Source organism: Amblyomma americanum, chromosome 2 (assembly GCF_052857255.1).
Source record: "Amblyomma americanum isolate KBUSLIRL-KWMA chromosome 2, ASM5285725v1, whole genome shotgun sequence".
Taxonomy (NCBI): Eukaryota; Metazoa; Arthropoda; class Arachnida; order Ixodida; family Ixodidae; genus Amblyomma; species Amblyomma americanum.
Window position 1 is genome coordinate 184,204,773 of NC_135498.1, and position 27,032 is coordinate 184,231,804.

The window sequence follows — 27,032 nt, forward strand, 5'->3', positions numbered from 1 at the left end:
CTTGGAGTTCAACGTTAGAGGTGCGGGTTATACGCGAGTAAATACGGTATGTCTGCTCCACATGTAGGCCAACTCCCAATTTCTGATGGTCATTTTTGCAGGACGTCGACACAGCTTCAATGAGTTTGGCAAAGTTCAATGCATTCTTCTTATTTTATTTTTACATGTAAATATCCTTGTGTGTTCAAGAAATGCGTGATGTTGAAAATGCTTATTGTGCCATTCAGTCTTTTTTGTCTGCTAGAAGTATTCGAAATTATTCGAAGAAAATCACTTTTCGATTCGAATTCGCTGCAAACCAAAAACCAATATTCACACATGCCTAGTATTTTTGGATACCTAACGTGGTGTGCGCCATCAACTGCTGCAGGCTCTTACCAGGCACGTAGCCGTGAACGCCGCATCAGCAGTGGCAGCAGTGGGGGAGAGGACGGCGCTGTGGGCGCGGAAGACTTGGAGATGCCCATTGCCACTGTGGCCACCATCAACAACAACACTGTTGGTCGGGAGGCCACCACTGTGCAGGGCGGCGACAGCTTCTACTACTTCCAGGCGGCCGACGGACAGCCCGTGTTCCTGCATGCCCTCAATGCACGCATGCTTGTGTGTGACTATAAGGCCCTGGAGCTGGCACCGCCCACCTTCACGGCACGCATCGTCGAGATCGAGGGCGCCTCCATTGACAACGTGAGTTCGCCTTGTTTGTAGTAGCCGCCGCAGTAGCTGAGTGGTTATGGCGCTCGGCTGCTTACCCGAAAGACGCGGATTCGATCCCGTCCACGGCGGTCGCATTTTGATGTAGCCGGAATGCTAGAGGACCGTGTACTGTGCGATGTCTGTACACATTAAAGAAACCCAGGTGGTCGAATTTATCCGGAGCCCCCCACTACGGCAGCCCTCATAGCCTGAGTTGTTTTGGAACATTAAACTTCATGAAACTAAACTAACACCAATCTTGTTAACAGTGAGTCCACTGTTGCTGGTTGTTGAACTCTACTGTGGCCGGTCCGCGGTCCAATCCACACCCGATCTGTGTCTGATACGGGTTTGGTTGGTCAAAGGCACAGTGGGGACAAATTCAAGTTGGCCTGTGCCGACAGATTACTGCATTCTGATGTGACCGAGAGGGCATGTTCACTAAAAATGGAGCTTTTCATATGAAAGAAAGGTTAAAGAAAAGATACACAGGGGTCCCGACCACTGGCCGTTTTCACAAGCAGACTGCTGCGTCATGGAGTCCTCTTCATCATTTGCGTCACAAGTTTGAATTAAATTGTGAAGAAAAAGTTTCAGTTATTAAATGCAATTTTCTAATCAGCAAATGCATTTATTGCTAAACTGAAGAAACATCAGTGGCACAAAGACCCAAACAGTCGGTTTTTATTGAGAAATAAAATTCTATGGAGCGTTCCTCAAGGATCTAAGTTGGTGATCAAAGTCTTTTGGTCGGCTGGCGACTGATTAGGTGGTTTTTTGAGTTGATCGTTGTTCCACCATCTTGACCACACGAAGTCTCTTTTAGCTCAGAGTGTGAACAATTTCATTCCGTTACGTGTTTTCTTGTCCAAAACCGGTGAGTGGTAGAGGCATAAAGTTCGCAATGTCACAAGCTGCTGTTAGTATGTGCGGGAAGTCAAGGGCACCATAACAGGCTCTGCACTAAGCTGCAATGGCGCAGGTTGGAGTAAGTCACAGTAAGCAGATTACCGTAAAATTCCGAGCAAGCGCCCTCACCCCCGCAAGTCGAAATTATTGGCAAAGTAGGAGGGGGTTGCTATCCCGGAACAGCTCCAAAATTCAAGATGGCGGCGACATTTTCCCGCCAGAAAGCAAAAAAAGGGCAGTGCACATGGATTTAAAATGTCCTGCCATTCTTTCCCACTCGAAGAACTCTGAAGAGCACATCGTCCACATAGTCACTAAACACCGCTGCGCCTTTGCTCAACTTTCTTCGAAGTTTTGCTTTCCCGTAGCAACTTTTCGAAATTCTTGTCCCATTCCCGTATCCGTTTCTGGTCGAGCGTGAAGTGTTGAGTTGTTTGGTGCACATTCCTTCCGTTTTCCCGATGCCATTGTATGATCTCAATTTTTCGCCACTTGTACGAATGCATTGCCGACTTGACAACGCCAAAACAAGACGACAAATGGTGCGTGGCGAACAAGCATGCGTGTGGCTTGAAAAGCAGGATTGGATTGGATTAGATTCTTGGACTTTCCTGGAAAGTGCAGGCCAGTGTTGCCTGGGTGCGGTGCGTGATAAGGGTGTGGAGCAGGCGGGCGGGCAGGGTAGGGGGCGCTTTCCCAGAATGGCGCGGAAATGTGAAATTAACAGTGAAGTTAGGGGGGCCCTTGCATGTGTGGGGGCACTTGTCCGGAATTTTACAATAAGCAAATGCATTGCTTTCTCCAAGGTGCTCCCATTCACCAAGCTACTGGCCACTACAATATAATAATATTAGTTCAAGAAACCCATCTTTGACTGATAATCAGCAGTGAAGCATTGACACTCTGCTGTCATACAAAGCATTGGCTACGTTGTTGAGTAGTTGCAGCCTTCAAAGGCCATTCTTTCCTGCCAAGCATAGCTGTGAATGCAGATAACTAGTACCACTACCAGACCGCAGCTTTGGAGTCATGCCATTACCAACAGCAGGCATAGTTAGTAAAGGCACTGATATACCATATAAACGCTTGTAAGGGCCGCACCCTGTTTTCCCGAAGGAAATATTAAAAAAATAATATCCGTGTAAGGGCTGCACTAAACTTTCCACCACCCACGCGGGAATAGCCTTCTAAAGGCATTTGTCGTGGTCTCCGCGATCAGTTCCGGCTGCGAGCAACGGGGCGCTTGATCGCGGAGGCGACGCATGTGCACAGGAACTTCCAGGTGCCACCCACGGATGGCGCCCGAGGCGGGCTCATCGTCATCATCGTTAACTTATTCCTTCGTCACGAGCTCCTGCTATCCATATCGGCATCTGGCATCAGTATCATCAGCTCCAGCTTTTTCTGGCTGTCAAAGGCACGGGAGTTGTGGTTGCGTGTTATTCACCGTAGCTGTGGCTTTCGTATGCTGCCGCCGAGCGTCGCAATTTTAGTATGATGGGCAAGCACCTTAATAGCTACACGGCTAGGTGTTTGTTGTCGAACAGGGCAAGCGTGCAGAGGGCAGGAAATTTGATGTGGCCAAGAAGTGCATCCAACAAAGGTGCAACCAAAAGGATGCATTGAGGAGCACAAGCTGCAAAAAGCACGCTTTCCGAGGCAAGCTGTGCAAGTTTCCCGAACTGGAAGAAGAGCTGCTCTGCTAAGTGATGGTAGCGCGGAACAACTGCTATGCATTGACAGCGGACAGCGGACATGCTGCGCGACTTCTTGTGGGATGAGTGTGCTCCAGAGCGCACCACCAGCTCGGAGTCTGAATACTACGCGAGTGACGATTGAACGTGGAATAAATGCTGCTCATTCCCTGTTTGGTGGGTTTCTACTTAAAACAATTTTTTTTTTTTTGCACATCGCGTGTATGGGCGGCATCCTGCTGTAAGGGCAGGGATAAAGGAGGGAGTGAAAGAAGAAAGGAAGAAGGAGGTGCCGTAGTGGAGGGCTCCGGAATAATTTCGACCACCTGGGGGGATCTTGAACGTGCACTGACATCGCACAGCACGCGGGTGCCTTAGCACTTCGCCTTCATCGAAACTCAGCCGCCACGGTCAGGTTCTCTGGATCAGTAGCCGAGTGCCCTAACCACTTAGCCGCCGCGGCAGGTACTTGCTATTGGGCATGTTCAGAAATGCGGGGCGTTTGAAACTCCATGCTGACGTCGCTGTAACAGAAAGGAGGCCGAAGCCAATCTTTTGAAACGCCAAGCCATCACCGCCGTTCTAGCGAAGCAGGTCGAAAGCAAACACTGGAAGTGCCAGTGCTATCGCATTGTTGACACATAATGGAATTAAATGTCCCCATAATTTTGTTGTGTGGCATGCACGTCACGGTGCCCTTGTGGTGTGCTTTCTTAATGCGTGTGCATTCGTAAGGCATGCAAGATGATCGAAGTAAGCAGTTGTTAGTGAAAGTTTTCCTGTGGTCATTTGTTCTTTTTGTGGCCAGTGAAGTGCACAGATGTGTTTATTGTGGGATCATAGTGGTAATTTCCGATAACTACTACGTTTTTTTTCGCAGTATGGCATACTTTGCTGAGCTACTCCCATGCGGGGGCATTATGCTTTGATTTATTTCATTTGTTTGTTACTGCAAGCTCCCTTCTTGCATTCCAGGGGTGGTGCATTCGTAAGGCATGCAAGATGATCGAAGTAAGCAGTTGTTAGTGAAAGTTTTCCTGTGGTCATTTGTTCTTTTTGTGGCCAGTGAAGTGCACAGATGTGTTTATTGTGGGATCATAGTGGTAATTTCCGATAACTACTACGTTTTTTTTCGCAGTATGGCATACTTTGCTGAGCTACTCCCATGCGGGGGCATTATGCTTTGATTTATTTCATTTGTTTGTTACTGCAAGCTCCCTTCTTGCATTCCAGGGGTGGTTGGAGTGCAAAGAGTGCAAAAACGGTTAAAAATTCTCAGTTGCTCTGAAAACTGGGTACTACTGCCAAAAAGAGAAAAAAAAACAAAAGCTTTTCAGGGTGTCGCTAACAACTGCAAAAATTCACACTACGTTAAGAAAGTACTTGATGAATTCACACTCTGCAAAAGCAAGCACATAGTCTGTGCATTTCCAACTTGCAGAAAAAAAGGATTGCCAAATGTTTACGTTCTGCTGCATAGTGCATCAAACTCTGGGAAAGCTGTCGTCATGCTGTCTATTTTTTTTTTTCCTAATGGCTGAGGCTTACAGCAAAGACTGAGACCCACAGACTCTGGGGCAACCAGGGCTATTGTAACGGGCGTGCAGTCACACAATGGCACCTGACGGTGGTTTGTGCGAGTGTGTGTGTGAAGGAGCTTTGTGTGCTAGTGACCCTTGGTGCTTCTGCAGGAGCTGCGTAGGAAACTGCGTTACCTGCGCCACCTGCCACTGACATGCGAGATCCAGGTGGTGGAGGTTCAGCTGGAGCCACCCTTGGTCACCCAGGCTACCCTGGATCACTTTGCACGTGCGTTGCCACCTCTGTGTTTTGGGCTCTCTGGTCAAAGGTGTTCTTTTTTTTTTTTACCGTCTGTTCTTGTGACAGAGGCGTGGCCTTGTCATTTGCCAGTCATGCCTTGGTATTCTTGAGCTGCAGTTACCTCCAAACGAGTTGTAATTCAAGTTTTGACAACCATCTTGCTCCAACCAGAGCAATCAGTGCTCTGGGCTGTGATGCTGAAGCATTTGCTGAGGCTGCGCCTAGAAAAACCAACAAGTGAAGGCCTGTGCATGGAGCTTCTCTTTTAAAACGCACTTTGTTCTCTCCTTGTTCTCATCGTAATCTTGTTACCGTAGTCAGTGCTTATTTTTGTGTGTCTACCATAAGTGCCAACTACAGTAGAACTTCGATTATATGACTTTCAGGGGACCAAGTGAAGGTTTTATAATGCGGGCTTCATATAATCGAAAATCTCGCACAACACATTTGCGTAATAAAAGCGCCCGCTACTCTGGCTTTTAAAATTAATTAAAGTCCTTTTCCGGCTGCGCATTATAAAAGCGCCCATTTTCGTTCTGCGAGAATCACTTCCGAGACCTTGCGCAGCCAGACTTTTCGGCGTCGAAGAGGCGGCCTTAGTTGAGGCACACATGTGCTCCCATCCTTGCATTTCAAGTGACGCCACATGTGCTTCGAAAATAATATGGATGACGCTTCAAAACTATGGCTGCTCCGGCCCTTCGAAGACGTTTTGTAGCGCACAGTAGACCATGACTGCAATATATCTTTCTCTCGAGGCTTCCTCTAGAACTGCGGTCACTCTGCGGCAGCAGGCAGCAGTGTCTGTACTAGGAACTAGCATCGCAAAGGAAAAAATAGAATGCGATTATTGCCTGCGACGCAAATGCGCCAGCGGCGCGCTTTCTTCAGTGATGTGTGGCCCGCCGGGTGAGAGCGTATCGCTCTCTCCTAGCTCGCGCAGTGTCGCTAGGCCTATGTGCTCTGCACTGAAGTTGTAGCAAAAATTGCTTTGGAATTAGCTGCTGATCATCATAGAAATGTCTTAATTTTGTTACCGCCCGTACAGTAACTTTATGCTGGTATGAACGTGAAATTGATTTTCCTAATGTTTTCATCCACGAAGCACGTGGAAAAGTGGGCCAGGCGAGCCAGCTCGCGCAGACTCCCATGGGTCGCACGCGCAAAGTTAAGAGTCCGAACAGTTGGCAGAACTGTCATTACAAGCTGTCGGGCTCTCGATCGCATCATTAGGGGGGGACGCGGCTTTCAACTCGCGGAAAATGGTCAAAACAGCGATTTTTTGAAATATTTATTTTCAGCTTTTACAAGTCATAGTTTGTCATTACAAATTTTCATTGTCGAAAACCATCAAGAAGTGCGCCAAATCATTGTTTTGATGATCAAGGGTGGCGGAAAATTTCTTCCAAGTAGCGAAAAAACGCCACTTTTCAAGCCCCGATCTCTCAGCAACCGCCCAACGTAGCGCGGCCATCTTGGTCTCTGTGGAAAGCGCGTTCCTCCGAATTCAAATTTCCCGCTTTAGCGGTCTCCTCAGAGCAGAAACAAACGCATAAAAAGCAAAAGTTTCACGGTCACGCGGTGATTTCCGATTGGCTCCGCACGTCACGTGACAAGCGATGAAGGCATCGCGCGTGTCGCGGGTTCTCTTGGCACTTCATGCGACGACGCCACGCCGTCCACGAGCACCGGGTGCACCATTCAGGTGCACCTGGAGCAGCGTTTTGTGTCGGGAACATCAAGTGATGAAGGCACCGTGCATGTCGTGGGTCCTCTTGGCACTTCACGCGACGACGCCACGCCATCCACGAGCACCAAGCGCACCATTCAGGTGCACCTGGAGCAGCGTTTTGTGTCGGGAACATCAAGTGATGAAGGCACCGTGCATGTCGCGGGTCCTCTTGGCACTTCACGCGACGACGCCACGCCGTCCACGAGCACCGGGCGCACCATTCAGGTGCACCTGGAGCAGCGTTTTGTGTCGGGAACATCAAGTGATGAAGGCACCGTGCATGTCGTGGGTCCTCTTGGCACTTCACGCGACGACGCCACGCCGTCCACGAGCACCAGGCGAAAAGGGTCGACCTATTGGTGGGAAAGGTGGCCTCACTCAGGCTTTAATTAAGAAGTTAACAAATTATTATGGCAAGGCCCTGCACGATCACGACAACGTTGAGGACATGCAGAAAGCTGTGATGGCAACTTTTTATCACGTAACATCTACCGATGAACGCCCACGTCACGAGCTTTGCCCCCAAGGACCACAGAGTTGGTGCCAACACCAGGCTGCAGAAGCAGAGGGCAAACCTCTGCCCTCCCACAAGCACCAGGTTGCAAGGCATGTCACAGATGCATTGTTGCCTGTTTACCGGCGGCTATCGGATGTCCAGCTCCTCAGCCGTTGTCTTGGGGTAAAAACCCAGAATGCGGCTGAAAGCCTTCATTCAGTAATTTGGTCGCTGCTGCCAAAAGATAAAAACGCATCTTTGACTGCAACCGAGACAGCTCTCAACGAAGCGGTTTGCAAGTTCAATGCAGGGACCCGCCGTGCTTACACAGAGTACTGTTTGACACTTGGGCTGCAAACTGGCCAACATGCTCTTCGCAGAGCAGCGGAAAAGGACGCCTTGCGGAAAAGAAAGGCAGCGAAAGCTCTTCAACCTCGAGGCAAGGCATCCAAGAAGCCCTGTGTTTAAAAGGACACAAAAGACTACAACCCCGGTGCCTTTTGATGAGTGAAATACAAGGTGCAACTTCGTAAGCCATTTTCTCAAAACTGTTTTTCTTTGTCATTTGCTCTGATTGTTCCGCTGATTTCTTCGCGACCGCTGGGGCTATTTTGATACGGTTTTTTTCGCTGCATTCCTTGAGAAATGTTTCAGGTCGTGAAATTCTTGGTTTTCCGGCATCCCGTTTGCTGACTTACTGATTCGACTAGTTCACTGTTTAGGTGCCCATTGCAATGTCCGCTCATCAAATATTTAAACTAAAAACTTTTACATTGTAAATAAAAAAATCTAAGAATGTCACGACCTCATCCATTCATTTTGGAATGCAACACACTTTGAAGAAGTCTTCTATCTTATTTTGTAAGTCGCTCAAGCCTGGTACAAGATGAAAAGGAGGAAAATTTTTAAATAAAAAAGTTGTTGAGATATCAGTTTGAAATTTTTATGGTGATATCACAGAAACATTACCAGTAACCCTGCCAATTTTTATCAGAATCCATGAAGAAATGGGAAAGTTGATCCCGAATGCCACGTCCCCCCTTAAGTGCACATCTCCTTGATTCCTATCTGGAACTAACTTGGTTGACGTTGCGTCTGCCAGTAAACCGCTCTTCCAGTGTCTCTCATTCTGGCCGGTGCCCGCCGGCCATTGTGCGAAATGGGGCGTGCATAGTTTTCAGTCATGTAATCGAGGCTTTTAATGTATTATCCCTATGGGACATTCACTGGGCCCGCGCCAATGGTTCATAAAATGCGGGTCATCACATGAATGGGGTTCCACTGTACTGCCCTTGACAATAGGGTCAGGTCGGGTATCAGAGTCGTTAAAAATTGCCTGTGGTGATTGGTGACTTACTTTAATTTTTTCTTGTTTTCTTTTTCACATACATGGCAGCTTTACAATCTGTTGGTGTTATATGGGGCATCACAAAATCCAAGGGGCAGTTCCTGTAAATGCTTTGCATGAATTGAAAACAGAAGTAGTACTTACCTTTGGCTACTGACCCTCATTGCTGAAGCCTGCGCTTTGTGCATTTCCTCTTGCCTATTGTGATTATGGGTAATTTGTTATAGAAAGCCTGTTGAATGTCACTTCGGACAGCAGGTGCCCAGGCACCATACTATTGCCTTGCTCGCAGCTCCCTTTGCAGGGCAGTAGTGTTGCTGAGGGTGTCACAGGAGGATGGAACAGGCACATCACAAGGCAGAGGAGGCAGCATGTGTTATCTGACGGTTTTTCCGCACTAGTTGACTTGAAGCATCTCTGTTACCACTGGGGCATTCTTTTGTCTTTTCCATTTCTTGTTCTGTCGTGTCTTTGTGACTTTGGCAGGGTGTCTACATGCCTGTCTTGTGTCCTCTCTGCAGCGGACATGGAGAAGCGCCGTCGTCAACGATCGCGGAGGGCACGCAACGAGAAGCGTCAGGACAGGCTGCGCGCGCAGGAGGAAATGCGCCGCCACGGCTTTGGTGAGGAGCTGCTCTGCGGAGCTTATTGTTTAGTCTGCAACGTTCATGTGGCTACCCTTTGGTGGTGTGAGGATAGCTGTCGCCCGTTGCTGGGTGTTCGATGTGCGAGCTGGGTGAGCTGTGGTTCCACCGTCGCTGATGTGTAAACTGTAGACGCTGTGCATTGTGCAGTGGGTGCTTGCCTTTGTTCAGACAAACCTGTAAATCTACATTGTTGCTAAAGCTAAGCCTCATTGTAACACAGTGGTGCAGCAAAATATTGACTGAAATGTGCTGAAAGCAAGGTTTCAGTGAATATTTGCTTTGTAATACATTAGCATTAGAAGCCGAATCTGTGCGAACTGTGCCGGTCACTGTACAGGACTGCAAGTGGCCTCTGAGGCTGTGCTATCAAGAGTATGCATTTAATGACCTTGCTCTGCTGGGAGTAGGGTTGTGCCCGCAGAGTGTCAGCTCGCCATGTCGTATATGCTTGTGCAGGCGGAGGTGCCCGCTACCAGCTGGACAGTGTGCGCCACTTCCCAACATGCGAATCGGGCAAGCCTTCGCCTCCTTCTCCCCCGCCACCCTCAGAGCCTTCATCAGTTTGCTCAGAGGGTTCCATCCAGACCGGTGAGTGTCTGGATGGGGGGACTACTGCCCCTGGTGCTGTTCGGGGCGCAGTTCGTCTTCTCTCCTGTTTGTGTCCTTGGTCGCAGCTCTCACTTGTGTCCACTAAACAGACATCCAGTGTTGAGGTCATGGAGAAAAATAGACAGGTGCTCCTACTCTAGTGCACTGCAGTGCGTTGGACTTGCATTGGTAAGGCCACACTAATTTCATGCACTCAATGTTTTCCTGTGCTTTCGCTCTCTGCGCTCCCCTTCTCCAGTAGGCGGGCTTCTGTGCACACTTTCAGAGTTTCACTACCACCACCATCACACCACCTGTTGACATTGGTGCGAAGTGAAGCCGTAGTGCAAGCATGAGTAGAATGCGTTCGATGGTATTGCGGCTTATCCAGTGGCCCTGGTTGAACACTCCCAAGTCATTGGCCAATTACTGCTTAGTGAGAATATGGGCAACAAGGCAGGGATGTTCTGCCGAGGCAGTTGGTTGAGCAGTAGTGCCATCTGTCAGATATGAACACAAAGCTGCTTACCATTGAAGCGCTAGTCTCGTGTTCCTATTTGCAGAGCTGATCCTTTGGTTTAGTTTCCTTCGTGGTTCATGCTGTTTGTAGCACTGCTCTGATGCGTCCTTAACTCATTTGTTACTGCTCTTTAGGCTACTGAGCATATATGACCAATATGTTGAACATGCTGCCAAAAATTCAAGTCTGCGCTTCTGGACAGGCTGCAGCATCTACCATATATACTCGTGTATAAGCTGCACTTTTTTCATCAAATTTTCTCAGGTGCGGCTTATAAATGAATCGGGCGTATATCTACACATAAACACACTGCGGTGCCACTGTGACTGCTGTGTCAGATAAAAAGCTGGCGACAGATACAAATATTCTATTTCATCATTCATCGCAGCTTTCGCGCTAATAACCGTCAGACGAGCTCAGCTCATCGGCAGTCTCACCGCTGTTGGACAAGCTCGCCTCATTGGCGTGCCCCCAGAGCTGGTCGTATTCTGTGCTGTCCATGGCGTTTGACAGCCCTGTGACTGTAAAACTATGAGATGATGTCCGCTGACAACGAATGCCACGCGTGCAGAATCCAAGTTTACATTTGCTGGACGCTTAAGCCACCCTGTCGGAGTTGTTCTGTGGTTGCCCGTGGCCATCCACTCAGTGTAGCACCGCCGAAATTCCGTTCAGAATGACCGGTTAACGCAAACATGGAGCGGCTGCAGCACGCTTGTCAGGTCACTGGGAATTACAGCCAAGTCAGTTCGGCAGTCTGCAAGCCGAGTCTTCACTCAGTCTCTTAGGTGTCCACTAGCTGTGGAGCACAAGAAGGGCTTTGCGGCGTAGTAGGCCTCCTGATTGGTTCCGCCACAATGTTTTCAGGCAGTCTTTGACCAATTCGTTCGACATCCAACCTTTTTCTTGCAGCCGGACTATGATACTCTGGGAGAACTTCTCTATTGGCAGAGTCTTTCTCTTAATGACAACATAGGGTAGAAGCTTTCTTCCATCAGCGGTGATGCAAAGCATCACTCTGCGCCTTTGCTGTTGGTGCCAGTAGTGCACACGGAGAAACTCTTTTCCCATTTTGTTTCCACCATGCAATTTTCAGGGTCATCGAACGAGACAGCTCTGATTAGGATTGCCTATTTGTGAGAGGTCATACTCGTGCTCCCTCCGAAGTGTGTTGACAGAGTGATGAAACTTCATTAGCACGTCTTTCGACAGTGGATGGAGAGTTCGGTCATAAAATGCTGAAGCCACCCTCGACTGGTTTCAAAGTCCGCAAGTGGAATGTTCATGTGCTGAGCGATAGCAATTTCTTTCATGCAGATCATTTCCATAACCACCATGAAACCGTTACTCCTAGTAGTGCGAACGTACTTGATGAGGTCCTCTTCAAGTTTTGGGAACTTGCACTGTTTTCCATGGAAGGCCTTCTGGGTTTGGGTAGTCTCGGCGAGGTCTTGCGTTTGCATACACCAGCAGCGAACGTACTTTTCGTTGACTGCAAACTTGCGCCCGGCCTCCCGTTTGCCATGTTTCTCAGCATATTTTGCCACTTGAAGTTTGAAGCCTGCAATGTAGGATTGTCTGCGCTTGCCCATTGCTTTTTGTTCGCATTTAAATAGCACGCAGCCTGCTACACGACGACGCTCGCAACACAACAGATTCCGCAAGCAGTCCACACACTTCCGAACGAAGCAGTGGATAACAAAGACTAAATGGCGCTTGGCAAGGCACCGTGAAAACCGGAAACAGTTAGCCGAGGAAACATCGTGCTGTGCAAGGGTAATGATAGTAGCTGCGGTGGGGGAAAAACTAACTGGCACCATTTTGTAGCACTTTGTGGGACTAGGCGTGTTATAGTTTTGTTTTCTTCAAATATTTGGGGCTGAAAGTGAGATTGCAGGCGGATTGCACTTGAGTATGTACGGTGTATGGAGTCTCCTGCAGAATATTGTATCTTCAGATAAAGCCCGCATCATGGAATATTTTACTGAATAACCAGACTTTTTGCCGAATATGAGCTCATATAATGTCGCTGAATATTTACTGCTTCCCCCGCTAATTCAGGAAGAAATAAAATTAGAAAACAAAGGGCCCTGCTTTATACAAACAACACTAATTACAGTGCACAATTTTTTCTTTATGCCGATGACATGTCTTTCTTCAGTTTAATGACATGGAAACGTTACAACCGCACTAGCAAAACCACGCCTACAACACAAAAGCACATGCGTGTGGGGCCGACTCGTGGACCGAGCCCGCGCAGCGACGTTGCGAAAGGGAAAGAATCTGCGACCACGCACTCGGTGACACCGCCACAGGGCGCGCCAAGGGTGCTTGCTTGTCGCGGCAATGCAGTCAAGAGAAACGGCGGATGCGTTCCCCGGTGCAAAAGGCCAGTGCAGAGACGAAAATAGGCAGCAAGGTAGGGAGCCTTGGTGGAACAGTCTATTATAATGTTTCTGAGGGGTGCGCCGCTCAAAGAAAGAAAACGCGCCAGTGTGTTTTGTCATTCTGAGCTATGCCTGACACAGGCAGCGCGTGGTTGTTTCATCGTCTCGACTTGGCCATGGTCCCCACTTCACAGATTTTACGTGTCCCAAGAGCAGGCGTCACCATGTCAGGCGAGTTGTTGCGTTGCTGCATTGGCCACGTGTGTTATGCGTACTCCCAATCGGTGCGAAGCATGTGCGTTGCCAACATGGTTTTTCTCTTGTCAGCTGTCAACGCTCCTTTGGTTCTGCACGCTCCCTGGATTTCCTGTAAGAATTGCTTCCGGAAAGCGGGCTTGATGCCTGGGACGCGGAGGCGCGCGAAGCTCCCTCCGCTGCAGTGATGACTGTGCTTTGGCCATCGGTAAATGATGATCGTTGCGGCATGCAGAGTAAAAAAATTCTTGCACGCTGATAATGCAGTCTCTGACAAATGAAGACCTCACCGACGGGGCGATCATGGCAGCTGTCACCGGCGTGGATAGCAACGAACAGGAACCTTTGCAAGTTGTAATTAATTGTAAAGGCTCGTACAGTAATCACTTGTTATAATGAGATCGCTTTACTTAAAATATCACTTGGTTCGAAGTTTCTTCTGGTCCCGACCCAAACGCATGCATTTTAAGCCGCATTACTCTAAGTGCACCAAGAGCTTGACCCGCTGAGCAGCGGCGGCCCTTTTGTGCATGTAGTGTCAAATTAATACCGCCGACGAATTAGTCTCATGCATGCACAGAACAGGCCACAAAAGTACCAAACCTACGACCGCTGACCTGCTTTGTTACATGTACCAAATTAGTGCTGGGTGCCCCCAGCTGTTTACAGCAGAGCGAACGGAAACTGTCAGATTTTATGGAGCAGCGTGCCTGAAATGGTCGCAATCGCATCGCTGGTGTCTCCCGTGATAGAATCCACACAAAAATAAAGTTTTCCTGACGCTTTGCGATGCCAGGAAACCACGGTCTCTTGGATACCGAAAAGTGGCCGAAAGACCGTGGTCAGACTTGGGCCGTAGCATTCCATGAGGTGCGCTTTATGAGCAAAATTTTACCGCTCTAAAGAGCATTCTGGCGCTGAAACTTGCCAAAAAGCACAAAAGAAGTGTCCAGTCGCCACTTGCCAGTTGCGAGTGAGCCGAGCTTTGGGCAACAAGCTGAGCTGCTCCCTGGCTGCCGTAATTGTCGCTGGCCTAACCATTTCACAACAGCCAAAGCATATGAAACTCTCCAAAGTGCGCGAACGTCATTCCCGAGAGATTTAGCTTCAAACGTGAAGGTGACCGGCAGGTCGCGCTTGCAAGTGTGAACAATGGTGTTGTCGAGCTGCTGCCTGGTCACATGCCCTTTGCCATGTTTGATGCTAGAAGCTACGTTAAGAAATCGGGAAGACTACTTTGGGGAGCCGGTCTAGAAATTTGCTTGCCGCTCGCCATGATCGGCCATCATCGCAATAAAACACCGCCCCTAGCTTCGTTGCACTGTTGACGGTGCAAATCGACCGATAACTTGGCGAAAACACGAAAAATCAGTGTCGCCAGTGGCGAGTCAGGCTGTCAACATAGCGGGTCAACGCAGCCACGGTGTTTCCCCGGCGATTTTCTTGAGCCGGTCATGCTCGATTCGTGCCATCGGTTCCGACTAGACGGTCTAAATGCGTGGTGCAGTCATTGAATTTTGTTCCTAGACATTTGTCAATGGCGCGGACGCGACGGTGCGCTAACACAGACACTCGAACCGTAGAGTTAGCACAGTGTCATCGACAACGGTGCGTCGAAAAACTCGTTTTGCAATCTTCACGGCTGCACACCTTGGGAAAAAATTTCTAAGCCCTTACTGCAAAACCGTTCAGTTTTCACGATCGCGCTGCATACCCACAATGAGCGGCTAATCGTTTTTTGAGCACAACAAACACCATAGACTTAAACCACGGCATTTGTGGCACTGTCCTATACCTCTGTCACACGGGCACGCTAAAGGCACTTTGAACTATTGCTCCTTTACGCTCCCAACGGAGCACTACTTCAAGGGAGTTCGTCTGTGCTACACGGTCGCGGAACGACCTTCGCAAGAAGTTTTTAGCGCCCTCATCGGCGAAACGCGTTATTAAAATTGCAAACCTCACTGCACATGTAAATATAGAAATGTCACATTTTTTTTAGTAAATTAGTTTTATAACCGTATTATGTTAAAGCAAAGCAATTTCAACTGCAATAATGACATGATTTTCTGAGTACAGAGCATAACATCACAGTGCTGGCCATACTGAGCCGTGGCTACCGTGACGCGAGTATGGCGTGGTGAGACTGCCACAAAACAAATGATCTTATATTTTAAAGCACCACTAATCTTATGAAGCGAATATATAAATGAAAATTGAACGTTTCATTTCTCAATTTATTTATGCTGTTAACTCGCTGGGAGAGAGAGTACTCCCTTGAAGCTTAAAAGGACGAACTCGAGCTGCCTTGTTTCGAAGCTCCTTAGAGCTAGGTGTCCTTTGGCGCATCCGTGTTGCAGCGCGCGTTCGTCCTTAGAGTAATGGAGCATTAGTTAAAGTACCTTTACAGTGTCCGTGTGACAGGGGTATTAGTGCGGTACTGTTCTAGTAGTTCGTGACCCCCCCTTATAAAAGCGGCTGCTGCCTTCGCGATTGAAAATACCCTGAAGGTTGAATGCGTGGGCGGCGACCGTGGCCTCGTGCAGTGCTTGGTCATATTAGAGCAGGGGTTGCACGTGCCCGGTAAGAGCTTGAAACAGTCAAAGCTCACTGCCGTTTTTTGTACCTGAATAAAGTTCTGCTTCACTAATAACTTGTCCTTGCAGTTGCGGCGCAATTAAAGCTCGGCTGCTTTAGCTTTTCTCGGGTGGTCGCTTATACCGAATTACCGCTTATAATGAATTTTTTCGCCGTCCTGCTGACTTCGTTATAACGCGGGATTACTGTAATTTGACCTACATTTATTCAGAAATCCGTATAATTCGAACTGCCAGAGCAGTCCTGGCCAACGCCTTTGTAAGTCTATGGCGTCGTACGCTCGCTAATTCTGACGTTACGGTTCTCGTATTGGTTAATTCAAATGGGTTCCGAACGGAGGCTGCGTTCAGGTACCATATTTACACGATTGTAAGTCGATCTATTTTTCAAAAATTGAAAATCCGAGGTCGGGGGGCGGAACACATGGAACTATAAGTAAAGGCAACACAAACGAGACACCAGGCATGCTACAGCGTGGTTGCATTTTTGCTGCGCGGCTCTTTTGCAACACTCTTGGTGCTGGCCTTGAGCAGCTGCTATGTCAGCGCGCAGAACTGGCATCCCCTCTCACCGCAGGCAGCAGCCGATGGCGGCTATCGATAAGCAGCAAACTGGCACCCCACATTGATAAGCGGTGGCTGCCCGATAATGCAATCGCATTCCACGGCAAGCTCGAGCGTCCAACACTTGTTCTTTTTGCTTTCAAATGCGCTCTCGGCGCTCAGGGGAGCGCTGATAGTTGATGGAAGGGCTACTGTTCCAATCGAGGAGGCGCTTCCACTCGGAACGGGAATAGCACCGGGAGTGTCGGTAGCCGACGGAATAGCCGACGCCATTCATATGTAGTTTCTCTTTGGCTCTGACTCATTTGACATTTGACTACTGCCGGCCTGATAACGCAATCACGTTTTACGGGAAGCTCAAGCGTCCAACACGTTTTCTTTTTTACTTTCAAATGTGCGCTCGGGCGCTCAAGGGAGCATTGATAGTTGATGGAAGGGCTGCTGTTCCAGTCGAGGTGGCACCCCCACTTGGATTGGCAGTGGAGTGGGGGAGTGTCGGTAGCTGACGGAAGAGCAGACATCATTGACGCGTAGTTTCTCTTTGGCTCTGACGCATTTGACTACTGCCGGCTGCGTTTCAAAAGGTTTAATGTAGTGCTTCGTCAGTATTTGTGCTCCGTGTCTAGTAAGCGACCGGCGCCCGCTCACTGCTACATTCAAGATGGCTGTCATTCTTTACGCCGAAGAAACAAACAACTGCGTGCCAGGCCAAAAGTTCCACGTTCGCAACGGGTGATACAGGTGTGGCAGCTGCAATTAGGAAAATTTTCCAGAAGAGGGTTGTAGCGCCGAAAAAGACAAAACATAGCAAGCGAGACGGGACAGCCGCTACAGCCCTCTTTTTCGGCGCTACAACCCTCTTCTGGAAATATGCACCAACTAGCCCCCCAACAAGTATTACTCAGGAAAATTTTCAGCTGTTCCACGCGATATCATGATGTGGTTGTTTGTGAAGTGCGGGATTTCGCTGGATGACGACATCAAAACGATGTGCTGTGGGACCGCAGCAGCGATCACGATGGCAGCGCTAGTGAGGGCGATGGCGCAAGTGTGGATGTGTAGTCCAGTGAGCAACACATTTTCTTTTTGGAATGTGCCCATGGGCACTGCGACGCGCGGCAGCCGATAGCGGCTGGCGATAAATGGTGGCCGCTGGATAATGCTATTGCGTTCAACTATTCAAGGCCAAGCTTAAACAACCTCGGAAGTTTTTTTTTTCGGAAACGTGATTTTGGGGGGGTTGACTTACATTCGAGTCGACTTACAATCGTGTAAATACGGTATGACTGCCACGACAGGCGATCGACCAGATAGCCTTGTTAAAATCTGTATTCTATGCTGAAGAGTCATCCGTGCACCTGAGACATGCGTACAACGCCAGTGTGCTTCCAGTTCACTGAAACTGCGCGCTCGTCACGTGCCGTTCGCAGTTTGTACAGTGAAGCTGCCTCACACGTGACACTGCCACTTGTGAGGGGTGTGACGAAGTAGCGGTGGAGCTCCAGCGCTTGCGCATCGCACCGTGAACATTGTTGGGGAGGCCCTTACCACTTTTGAGCAGTTCTGCTTCGACGCTTTCGACAGTATGCGTGCAATAAAGCATTTATGAAAATAAAAAAAAAAATAATCGTGGCACTGTCCATCTCAAAACCAAGCAACCATTGCCCAGTCTTTCACCAAACATACACCGTGTTCCAGTCGGTCTTCTTAGTTTTTCAGAATCATTCGATAATTTGAACATTGTTCCGGTTCCCGTGAAGTTCAAATTAGTGAGCTTTTGCAGGCATTACAATGATCAAATCCCCTCTGGGTCTTTGCTGTCAGTAAATGCTATAATGTATGCATCTCTTCTTTTTTTTTTTTGGCACAACCCTGTTATTACAACTGTCGGTTATTACTGGTATTTCCATGGCTTCAATATTATTATAAGTGGGTTTGACTGTATAATGAAAAACTGTTTTCTGAAAGCAAGGAAACAAACAAATGCTTACAGAAGAGATAACTGTAATAAGCACTAAGGGTCCACTCACAAGCAACGCCCATTGATTGAAGCGTTCGCCTTGTACAGTGAAAGCTCGTTAATTCGAATTCCACGGGGACGCTTAACGAGTTCGAATTAAGCCGAATTCGAAATAACGAAAGGCATGAAAAAAAACGCCAGAAACGAGACTGGGTTGCTAGAAAACACTTGCAACTCACTTTATTCATTGACGAAAGTAATCAGTGATCACTTTCTGCTTTTTTTCTTTGAAAGCAATGTTCATCACTTTGCTTTCCAAAGTGCGACATTGACGCAGAGCATCATCCTCGCCCTCCTCAAAACTGAAAAACAGGCGCGCGACACCGATCGCCTCCATCACTTGTGAAGCTGAAGGCCGCACTGGCGCCTCTTCTTCGTCGTCTTTTTCGTCGTCATCGACAACAGGTTCTTCGCCCGTTACCTGCGCGATGATGTCCTCGTCGGTCAAAGCACCACACACCACTGCACTGTTGTCTACGTCGATGTAGTCGTCGAAGCTGACATCTTCCAGCGCGTCACGCAAACCTGCGGGGATGATCCACTCCTGACTTGGCTCACAAGCTGCTTCCGTGCCTGGGCCCTCATCGGCCACACTGAAGCCACAGTGCCGGAAACAGTTAGAAACTGTTGCTGCCGTGACCTGATCCCAGGCACGCACCAACATATGCAAAGCTGTGAGCAGTGTCACAGAGTAGTCCGTGCCCGCGCACAAAACCAAGCGTTCCAACATGTGGCGCCTGTAAAATGACTTTACATTCTTAATGACGCCCTGGTCCATGGGTTGCAGAGCTGCAGTTGTGTTCGGCGGGAGAAAGGCCAGCTTAATAGTCTTCAGTTCCACATCAACCATGTGTGCGGAACAATTGTCCACAATAAAAAGAACCTTTCTTCCACTCAGTTCAAACTTGCGGTCGAGCTTGATCAGCCACTGTCTGAATATTTCCCGCGTCATCCACGCTTTACGATTAGCGGTGTATTCCACTGGCAGCGTCCAGATGTTCTTGAAGCAGCGAGGCTTCAGGGCCTTACCTACGACGAGCAGGGGCAGCTTCTCCGTCCCGGTCATGTTTGCTGCGACCAAGACGGTTACGCGCTCCTTGCTACGCTTCCCGCCTGCACAGCTGTCTCCCTTGTAAGTCATCGTCTTACTTGGTAGCAGCTTGTAGAAGAGCGCTGTTTCATCCGCATTGAATATATCATGCGGCGAATAGGCTTCCAGGTACTCCCGCAAAGCACCCATTTGCCACGTCGTGCATGTCTCGCTGTTGACATCTTTGCTTTCACCCGACAAAGCGCGAAACACGATGTTGTGCCTGTCCCGGAAGCGATGAAGCCAGCCTTCTGAGGCGTTGAAACCTTCGATGTGAAGGCGAAGCGCGTAGTCTGCTGCCTTCGTCATGACCATCGGGCCACTCACTGGAATGTCCTGGCTTCTCATCTCTCTTATCCAACTGACCATCGCGTGCTCCAATTCCGGGTGCTTCGCAGGCCGAAGTCTCTTGCGACTGCTGGCGAAAACTTCGTTTTCATAGGCATCCTCAATCGCTCTCTTGTTCTTGATATAAGTTGAGAGCGTGCTTTTAGGGATGCCATGCTTCTTCGCAATTTCCAATTTGCTTACCTTCCCGGCATCCACTTCACGAAGGATTTCTACCTTCTCCTTGAGCGTTTTGGCGCTGTAGCCTTGGCTGCGAGAAGACATTGCGAACTCCGCAACGATCGAAGGAAACAGCTCTTAAGACTCGAGGCACGGATCGCACAGCAGCAGGACGATTCCGGAGCGTCGAAGAAAATACTAGGCCTAGTGACACGACACAAAGGGCGACCCGGCACAAAGAGCAACCCACAAGGAAAAAGAACCTGTTGCTACTCGCGACACCTCGCTGCCCTCGCCCCCTCGCTCCGCTCATCCGGGACTGAGCTGATGGCGATGATAGTGGGTGAGCTGGATTGGAGCGTTCGCGCCACCTATCGTTACACAAAGAAAGCTTGTAGTGAAGTATGAAATATCACCACGCGGCGGCGCGCAGTTCGAATTATCCATGGAGGAGCCGACGTGCATACGAAATAACGAGTTGGTTTACCCATAGACACCTATGGAGCGTGGCCGGACCGTAACGGTCAGTTCGAATTATCCAAAAGTTCGAATTAACGAGGTGCGAATTAACGAGCTTTCACTGTACGAGCACCGGCACATAGAATAGAAGGAATTCCTTGGCACATATTGAAGGCTGTTGGGCTTTCTTGGGGCATAAAAGTTTCAGGACCTTTCTCTAAAAGAAGAGTAGTGTGTGCAAGCTTTGAGTGGCAACAACGAGGTGCAAAAATTACATGCATATTCAAGTCACTTCATCTATACATTCATTTAAAAGCGGAGAGTTTGCTTCACTACAGCAGTAGTGCTTACTGATGACTTATGTAGTCCTAAAGATTGAACTTTCAGGCTCAAAAAAGTTTGATGTGCCGGTTGCGAATATGTACACATTCCTGTGATGTGTGTGACGGTTTGCCATCAAGGCCTGAAACATCGTCAAGTATGAAAAAAATCTGTCTGCTACTGTATTTTCTTTGCTGGTTTTTGGATGTGACAGGGTGATTAGCTGAGTAGACACCAGTCTGCTCTTGGTGCCCTCCTTCGTGCATAACATACTGTTCAGCATGTCTCCTATGGTATCGGTGGCATAGGTGTAGTGTGGAAGAACGAGGAGGCATGGCGGGTGGCGGCCTCTGCCTGCAGTGGCGTGAACTGCTGCTGCTTGTGCCAACTTCTTCGTGGTACTTCCAGAGTTCACTGTGTGGCATGGCTTGAGTGAAATTATATTCGCCGCCACAACCAGCTGTAACTGAACCCTAGCATTTCATGGGCATGGTAACTGGAAGCGCAAATTAATTCCTTTGGTCTGATTCAGAGCTCAGTGCTGGGATGAAGGCACCGTTCACGTTTCCAAGACAGATGTCAGCATTGGTTGAGCTGCGTTTATTTCTTTTGTCCCAGCTTCCATGAGAGTGTTGGCTTCAGTTTTTCTGTCGTTTCTATTCTCGTTCGGGATGGTGAGTGTGGTGGTTGGAACTGTGCATCATGGGTGGAACTGTGTGCATTGCAGTGGGTGATCTGGAAGAGGAGCAGCAGCCGCAGCGTGGCAGCAGTGGAAGCAGCCTGGCCGAGGAAGCAGCTGCCACCGCAGGCGGCTCAGGGAACCGGGTGTCCTTTGCTCAGGTCAGCTGACTCCTGTGGGGGCAGCATGCCTTGCAGTGCTGAGAAAGAAAGACACTGGGGGTGTTCTGACAGGCTTCAAAAGGTGTCTTTGCACACGCGCACTAGCCTGATTAGGTGAGGCAGCGACCAGAGCATCTTTTGTGGGGTTTGATATACATGCCTGATGTGCTGCCAGTCGGCAATTACCACACAGTGAGTAAATTTACTACTTTGATGAGAGCACTCATTGAATTTGGTGTCTTGAGCTTTGGCACATTAGTGGCACCATGGAGCTTGTCAGAGTGTGGAATGTAACAGTGGAAAACACCACTGCATATGCAGACACCTTCACTTGTTGCGCCGGTCTTTGCATCGCTAGTGGCGGACACAGCCATCAGCATCAGTGGTGCCAATTTTGCCCTGATGCCATTGTTTGAAGGTTGTCTATAGTATTCATCAAAAAGGGATTTCACATTGTTGAATTGCTGCAAAGGTCTTCCTTAGTCTCCAAGTGATGGGCTATGCCATTGGGCATCCTTTACAGAGAGACTTCTACTGCACCGCAGGAGTTGAAATTTAGATTGTCACTCTCCTCAGAAACCAGTGTCATCCATTGCCAGCAATCTCTTATTGGTTGTTCTGTCCAGCTTACAATTAGCGGTGTGCGCACACACGCACTACATCTTTATCCACTGTAAACAGTGCTTGCTCACTCATTTTGAAGCATGTTTTAACTTCTTACTCGGCCTGGAGGTCCCTGGCCTAGATCTTGCAATCGTACCTTGTTACTTCCCACCACAGATGCTGCAGACACGCAGTGCCGGCACTTCGGGTGCAACGGCCAGCCGCCTTCAGCGTGGCCCACCAGTGAGAGGTGCTCCTTCCTCAACCAGAGGAGCAGCAACCGGCTCTGATGCGGACGATGACGAGGAAGGCTGCCCAGTGCCCCTGTTCCGCCACTCCTTCAGCCTTGCTCTGGAAGAGGCCCTGAATGCAGCTGCGGCAGCGTCTGCTGCCGCCCATGCCGACGGCACCACCCGGTCACCCGGTGAGGAGGAAGGCACCTTCTTGCATGACACGAGATGTTATGTGAGAATGGAAATTTTTTGCTGGGCTCCTGAAGGCAAGTGGGTTGCAGTGTTAAGCAACAATGGTACCACACTCCACTATAGCTCTTGTCGTTGGCAGTACGGTCAGTGCACCCTATCGACTGCACATGGAGAAACATACGTGCATGCTATGCTGCAACGAATCCATCTAACTCGTGTCTGGCAGACTGGGTCACCTCATTTTATGACTCCGCACCTTTGCTGGTGGGAAATTGCTGTAGATGATTTTGATGATTCTTAAGCTGCTTAGAATGTGTGATGACAGCGAGTTTTGGCCAAAGAAAAAAAAACGGTTCTTCGCAGAGCATGCTGTTCACACTTGTTTTTCATGGCTTCCAGCATCAGAGTAAGTAAAAATGTATATATCCGTTGATAGAAAATTGTCTGTAAAAATCTCTGCCATTTCAGAATCGAACCCCTTGCACATAAATATTTCGATCTTGTCAAAAAAATATACGTCTTTAAAATTCAGTTCTCAGTTTGCTGTGATGTTTCATTGGGCTCCATGCACTTCTGAAGTGTTCCTTTTCAAATAACGTTCTAACAACGCTGTGTTCATGCATATCCTTGGTTGTGGGTGCCCTAAACGTTTTGTGGCCACATAGTGAATTTAGTTAACTAGTTTTTATACTTTCTAAACGCTCAAAAACCCACTTACACTTTGCTTGGTGGTTACATTTGTGCAAATGCAGTACAAGTAGAACTTTATGGAGTTTTGGATGCATCGGTGCTCTATTGTGTACTGTTCACGAACTGTGTGTCTATTTGTTGGCTGCTTGTTGGGGTTCCCCACTCAGCATGCACGAACGGTGATTGAAATGGTTTGCAGCTCTTGGAACTGGCCCTTCTGGCTTGGCTTTGTGGCTTGCTGTGCGCCACAGTAACAGTGGTAATGGTGCACTTCTATGGGGTTCTATTACTCTGCTAACAGAGTGCCCTCGTAGTTAGTGTAATAAACTGCACAAAAAAACTGCTCTCAAACCATGACGTCTCGTGGCCACCGCCATGTCAAAGGCATGTATTTTGTCCAGCTGTGTTGACAAATGGATCTCTGTACAGTGCAATCCATTTATAGCGATATTGAGAAAACTGGAAAATCCGATCCTTACAACTGATTGTCGTCCTGTCTGGACTGGCAAAAAAAGGTATTGCCCATACGTAGCCACTACTGCCCGTGCTCCGGCCAAGGGAGCATAGCGTCCTGGCGCTCTGTCAAGTTCGCTGAGAGAGCCACCCCTCCGGAGCTCCCATCAAAAGATAAGCATGCCCCGATTTTATCGGCGCACAGCATTTTGCTGCGCTGCCGAGGTCTGAGCTGCAGACAATGCGAAACGGGGAAAAGCACAAGAAAAGTTAAAAAAAAATTCTCAACCACGTCAATGACAGTAGTGGTAGTGGGGGGAGGGGGGTTTTACCCAGTTCACAAATCCACAAACGAGCGGAAACTACAGCACAGACCGCTTACAACGCATACCGCAGGATTCTGGAAAATCCGCTTTATAAGCGGTACTGCACTGTAACCAAAACATAGCTTTATTCCATGCATTTGCGTTTTCAGAATGGCCAGTCTATTTTTCAAAGTGCGCCTGACAACGCATTAAATGCACAACACTGCAATCACTGGCAACATAGACGTTTATTTGATCTTTTTTGTCGAACCGTCGTAGTGAAAGAACGACGTTATTTCAGTCTGGCGCTGTGATTGAACTGCGCTGCTATAATGACTTCATCTTCAACAACAGTGAAGCACTTGAGAGCTTGCTTGCTGAGGTTTCTCTGAGCGCAGTAGAGGCGCAGTTTGTTGGAACAGCTCAGGTGCTTAACTGTTTTGAAGATGACGTCATTAGCAATGCTGTTCAATTGCAGCGCCAGACTAAAATAACGTCGTTCTTTCATCCATTACGACGCTTTGACAAAAAGATCAAATAAATTTCTTTGTTGCCTGTGATTGCAGTGTTTTGCGTCTGATGCATTGTCAGGTGCACTTTAAAAGGTAGGCTTGCCATTCTGAAAATGCGAATGCGTGTGAAAACTACGTTTTGGTTACACTGCAATGCCACTTATAATGAGGATTTTCCAGACTCCCAGATATGCGTTAGGACTGGTCTATGCAGTATACGTTATTTTGCCGATAATTATATCGTTACATATGGTTTATTTTTACTTGGAGGTAATGGGCGAATTGATAAAACTATAGAATTTGATTGTTATAAGCGATGTATTGTTATATCTCATATTGTTATAAGTGGGTTACACTGTACCACTCCTGCAGATGGGCTGCTTTGCATATGTACGTGGCCTGTAGACATGCTGAAGCTACCAACCTCAGTCTTGTTCCCAAATCACATCGCTGCATTTGAGCACGGTAGTATGTATAGGTACCCACAAAAGTTCTCAGAACACGGATGTCACGAAAAAGCTCTCTTCCTAGTGGCCCAATCATGCGGTCCTGGAACTGAAGGTTGCGCTCTGCACTCCTCTGTGTGACCTGCACAGCGCACTTGTGACCTGCACAGCACTCCAAGCAGCCAGGAAATCCCCCTTTTTAAGGCGGAAGCCTTTAATGGCTCATACTCGTGTCCGTCCGTTACATCCTAGGTCACGTAACCTTGTCACCGGACCTATAAACTTGGGGCCTTTGCACGTGCCGGAAGTCTTAAGGGGGGATGAGGGTCTTGAAAACTTTTTTTTTATTTCTTAACATATCTTCCTGAAAATTGGCATGCAGATATATCTTTGAATGCTAATCCCAAATATATATTCAGATTTTATATATCTCATCTAGAAATGAAGATATGGCAAAATAATTTATGCCACTTAGGTCTTTTCTTACGGGCCATTATGGTGGTTTCTTAATGAAAAAAACTAGTTTTAAAGTAATGCTGTCATTCTTAAGGGCCTATTGCACATCCTAAAGCTAAAGAAATTTTTAAAAAGTCATCACATAGGTCATGAATGAATAACAAAGTAGGAAAGAAAAAAACAATGTGGGAGTAATTAGCTTAGATCTGACCTAATTGCTAGTCTATTGGGTTTAATGAAAATTGGAAAGCTTTAGGATGTAGCTGAGGTGTTGCTGAAAAAAATGATACCTACTTCAATAAAATCAGTCGATGCAAACATTATGAAAAGTTCCGTAAGGCAAAGGCATTTGATCGAAAAAGCAAAGCTGAGAAAATTGCATTCAAAGTTTTGCTTACTCTGCCATTTTTGTTTACTGATCATATGGAAAAATTTAATGCTTTAGCATGCCGCCCAGTCATTGCTGAACACAATAACACCAAATTTACAGAAATCTGTTCATGTAAAGATTATGAAAACCTCTGTATTGCATTGGCACTTGACAAAAAAAAAAGCTCCGAAAATCACTTGCTATTTTCTTTGAATCTGCCACACATTCACAAAAGTCCTGGGCAGTAGTCATGGGTGCTGTCAGGCTTGTGCTTCTTGGCCATCCTCTTCTTCACCTTTTCAGCATTGGTGTGACCCTTATCAGACCTGCACAGCCTCTGTTATCTTTTTCAAGGCTCCTACCAATGAGGCAGCTCCCAGGCCTGTAACCAAGCTGTGCTGCAACAGCTCTGCTGGTTGTTGCCATTCCTTGGTTGAAGCGAGAAACTGCTTCTTGCGAGGTTAAAAACAGGACAGTGAGGAGTGTCTAATGCGAATGTTCAAATGTTCAAGCTTCAGCTTAGAGCGCACAACGTCTTGGCGCTCTGCCATGTTCGCCGAGCGCCCCCCCCCCCCCCCTCGGAGCTCTCCTCAAAATATATATATATTAAAAAAAAACAAATGACGTTATCAGCGGCGGCAGCGGCTTGGCGCGCTGCCAAGGTCCGCGCTGCGCGTGCTTGTCGAAGCGTTGAGCACGCGAGCTCGGTTCAGCCGCGTCCGTCGGCACGAAGCGGCGTGCGCAAACGCCGAAGTCGACGTTAGGCTTAGGTCAGCCGGCTCGGCCGCTTCCGACGACATGGAATTCGAAGCGGCTTGCAGCGTATCAAAAGTCGATATTTTCCACGGGCTTAGTCCAGGCACATCCACCGGCACTGCAGAGACTTGCGGTAACGCCGAAGTTGACGGCGATCGGCATTGTCCAGCCGCGTCCACCGGCGATGCTGGCGTCAACAGGGTTTGTTCAGCCGCGTCCACCGGCGAAGCTGTTGTTGGCGAGCTCAGTCCAGCCGCATCCACCGAGGGTACAGCAGCTTGCGGCATCACCGAAGCTGCAGTTCTCGACGATGCAGCGCTCTACTTATTCCATGCGCGTCTCTTTTTGCCGACTGTTTTTCGCGTGCTTGCTTTCAAGCGCGCGTCTCGGGCCATCGTGACACACGGAACAAAGACATCAGGCAGGCAAATACACACAAAAGCACGAAGTTCGGGGCTAAAAGAAGCGATTCAATAGCCAAAATGTCTACAATAACGATAAGGAAAACGGCAGAACGAAAAATAC

General features: G+C 48.3%; 1 protein-coding gene across 2 annotated transcripts in view; it reads left to right on the forward strand.

Annotated features, from left to right (window-relative positions):
• Positions 1 to 27,032, forward strand: part of LOC144122077 (E3 ubiquitin-protein ligase RNF10) — a 66,264-nt gene that overhangs the window by 37,368 nt on the left and 1,864 nt on the right. The window contains exons 9-14 of one of the 2 annotated variants that reach the window (XM_077655593.1): positions 371 to 687; positions 4,991 to 5,108; positions 9,218 to 9,319; positions 9,800 to 9,931; positions 21,379 to 21,491; positions 22,272 to 22,518. In XM_077655593.1, coding sequence (XP_077511719.1) covers positions 371 to 687; positions 4,991 to 5,108; positions 9,218 to 9,319; positions 9,800 to 9,931; positions 21,379 to 21,491; positions 22,272 to 22,518 — 1,029 coding nt within the window. The remainder of the gene's footprint in view (positions 1 to 370; positions 688 to 4,990; positions 5,109 to 9,217; positions 9,320 to 9,799; positions 9,932 to 21,378; positions 21,492 to 22,271; positions 22,519 to 27,032) is intronic. The other variant, XM_077655594.1, reaches the window with a different exon arrangement.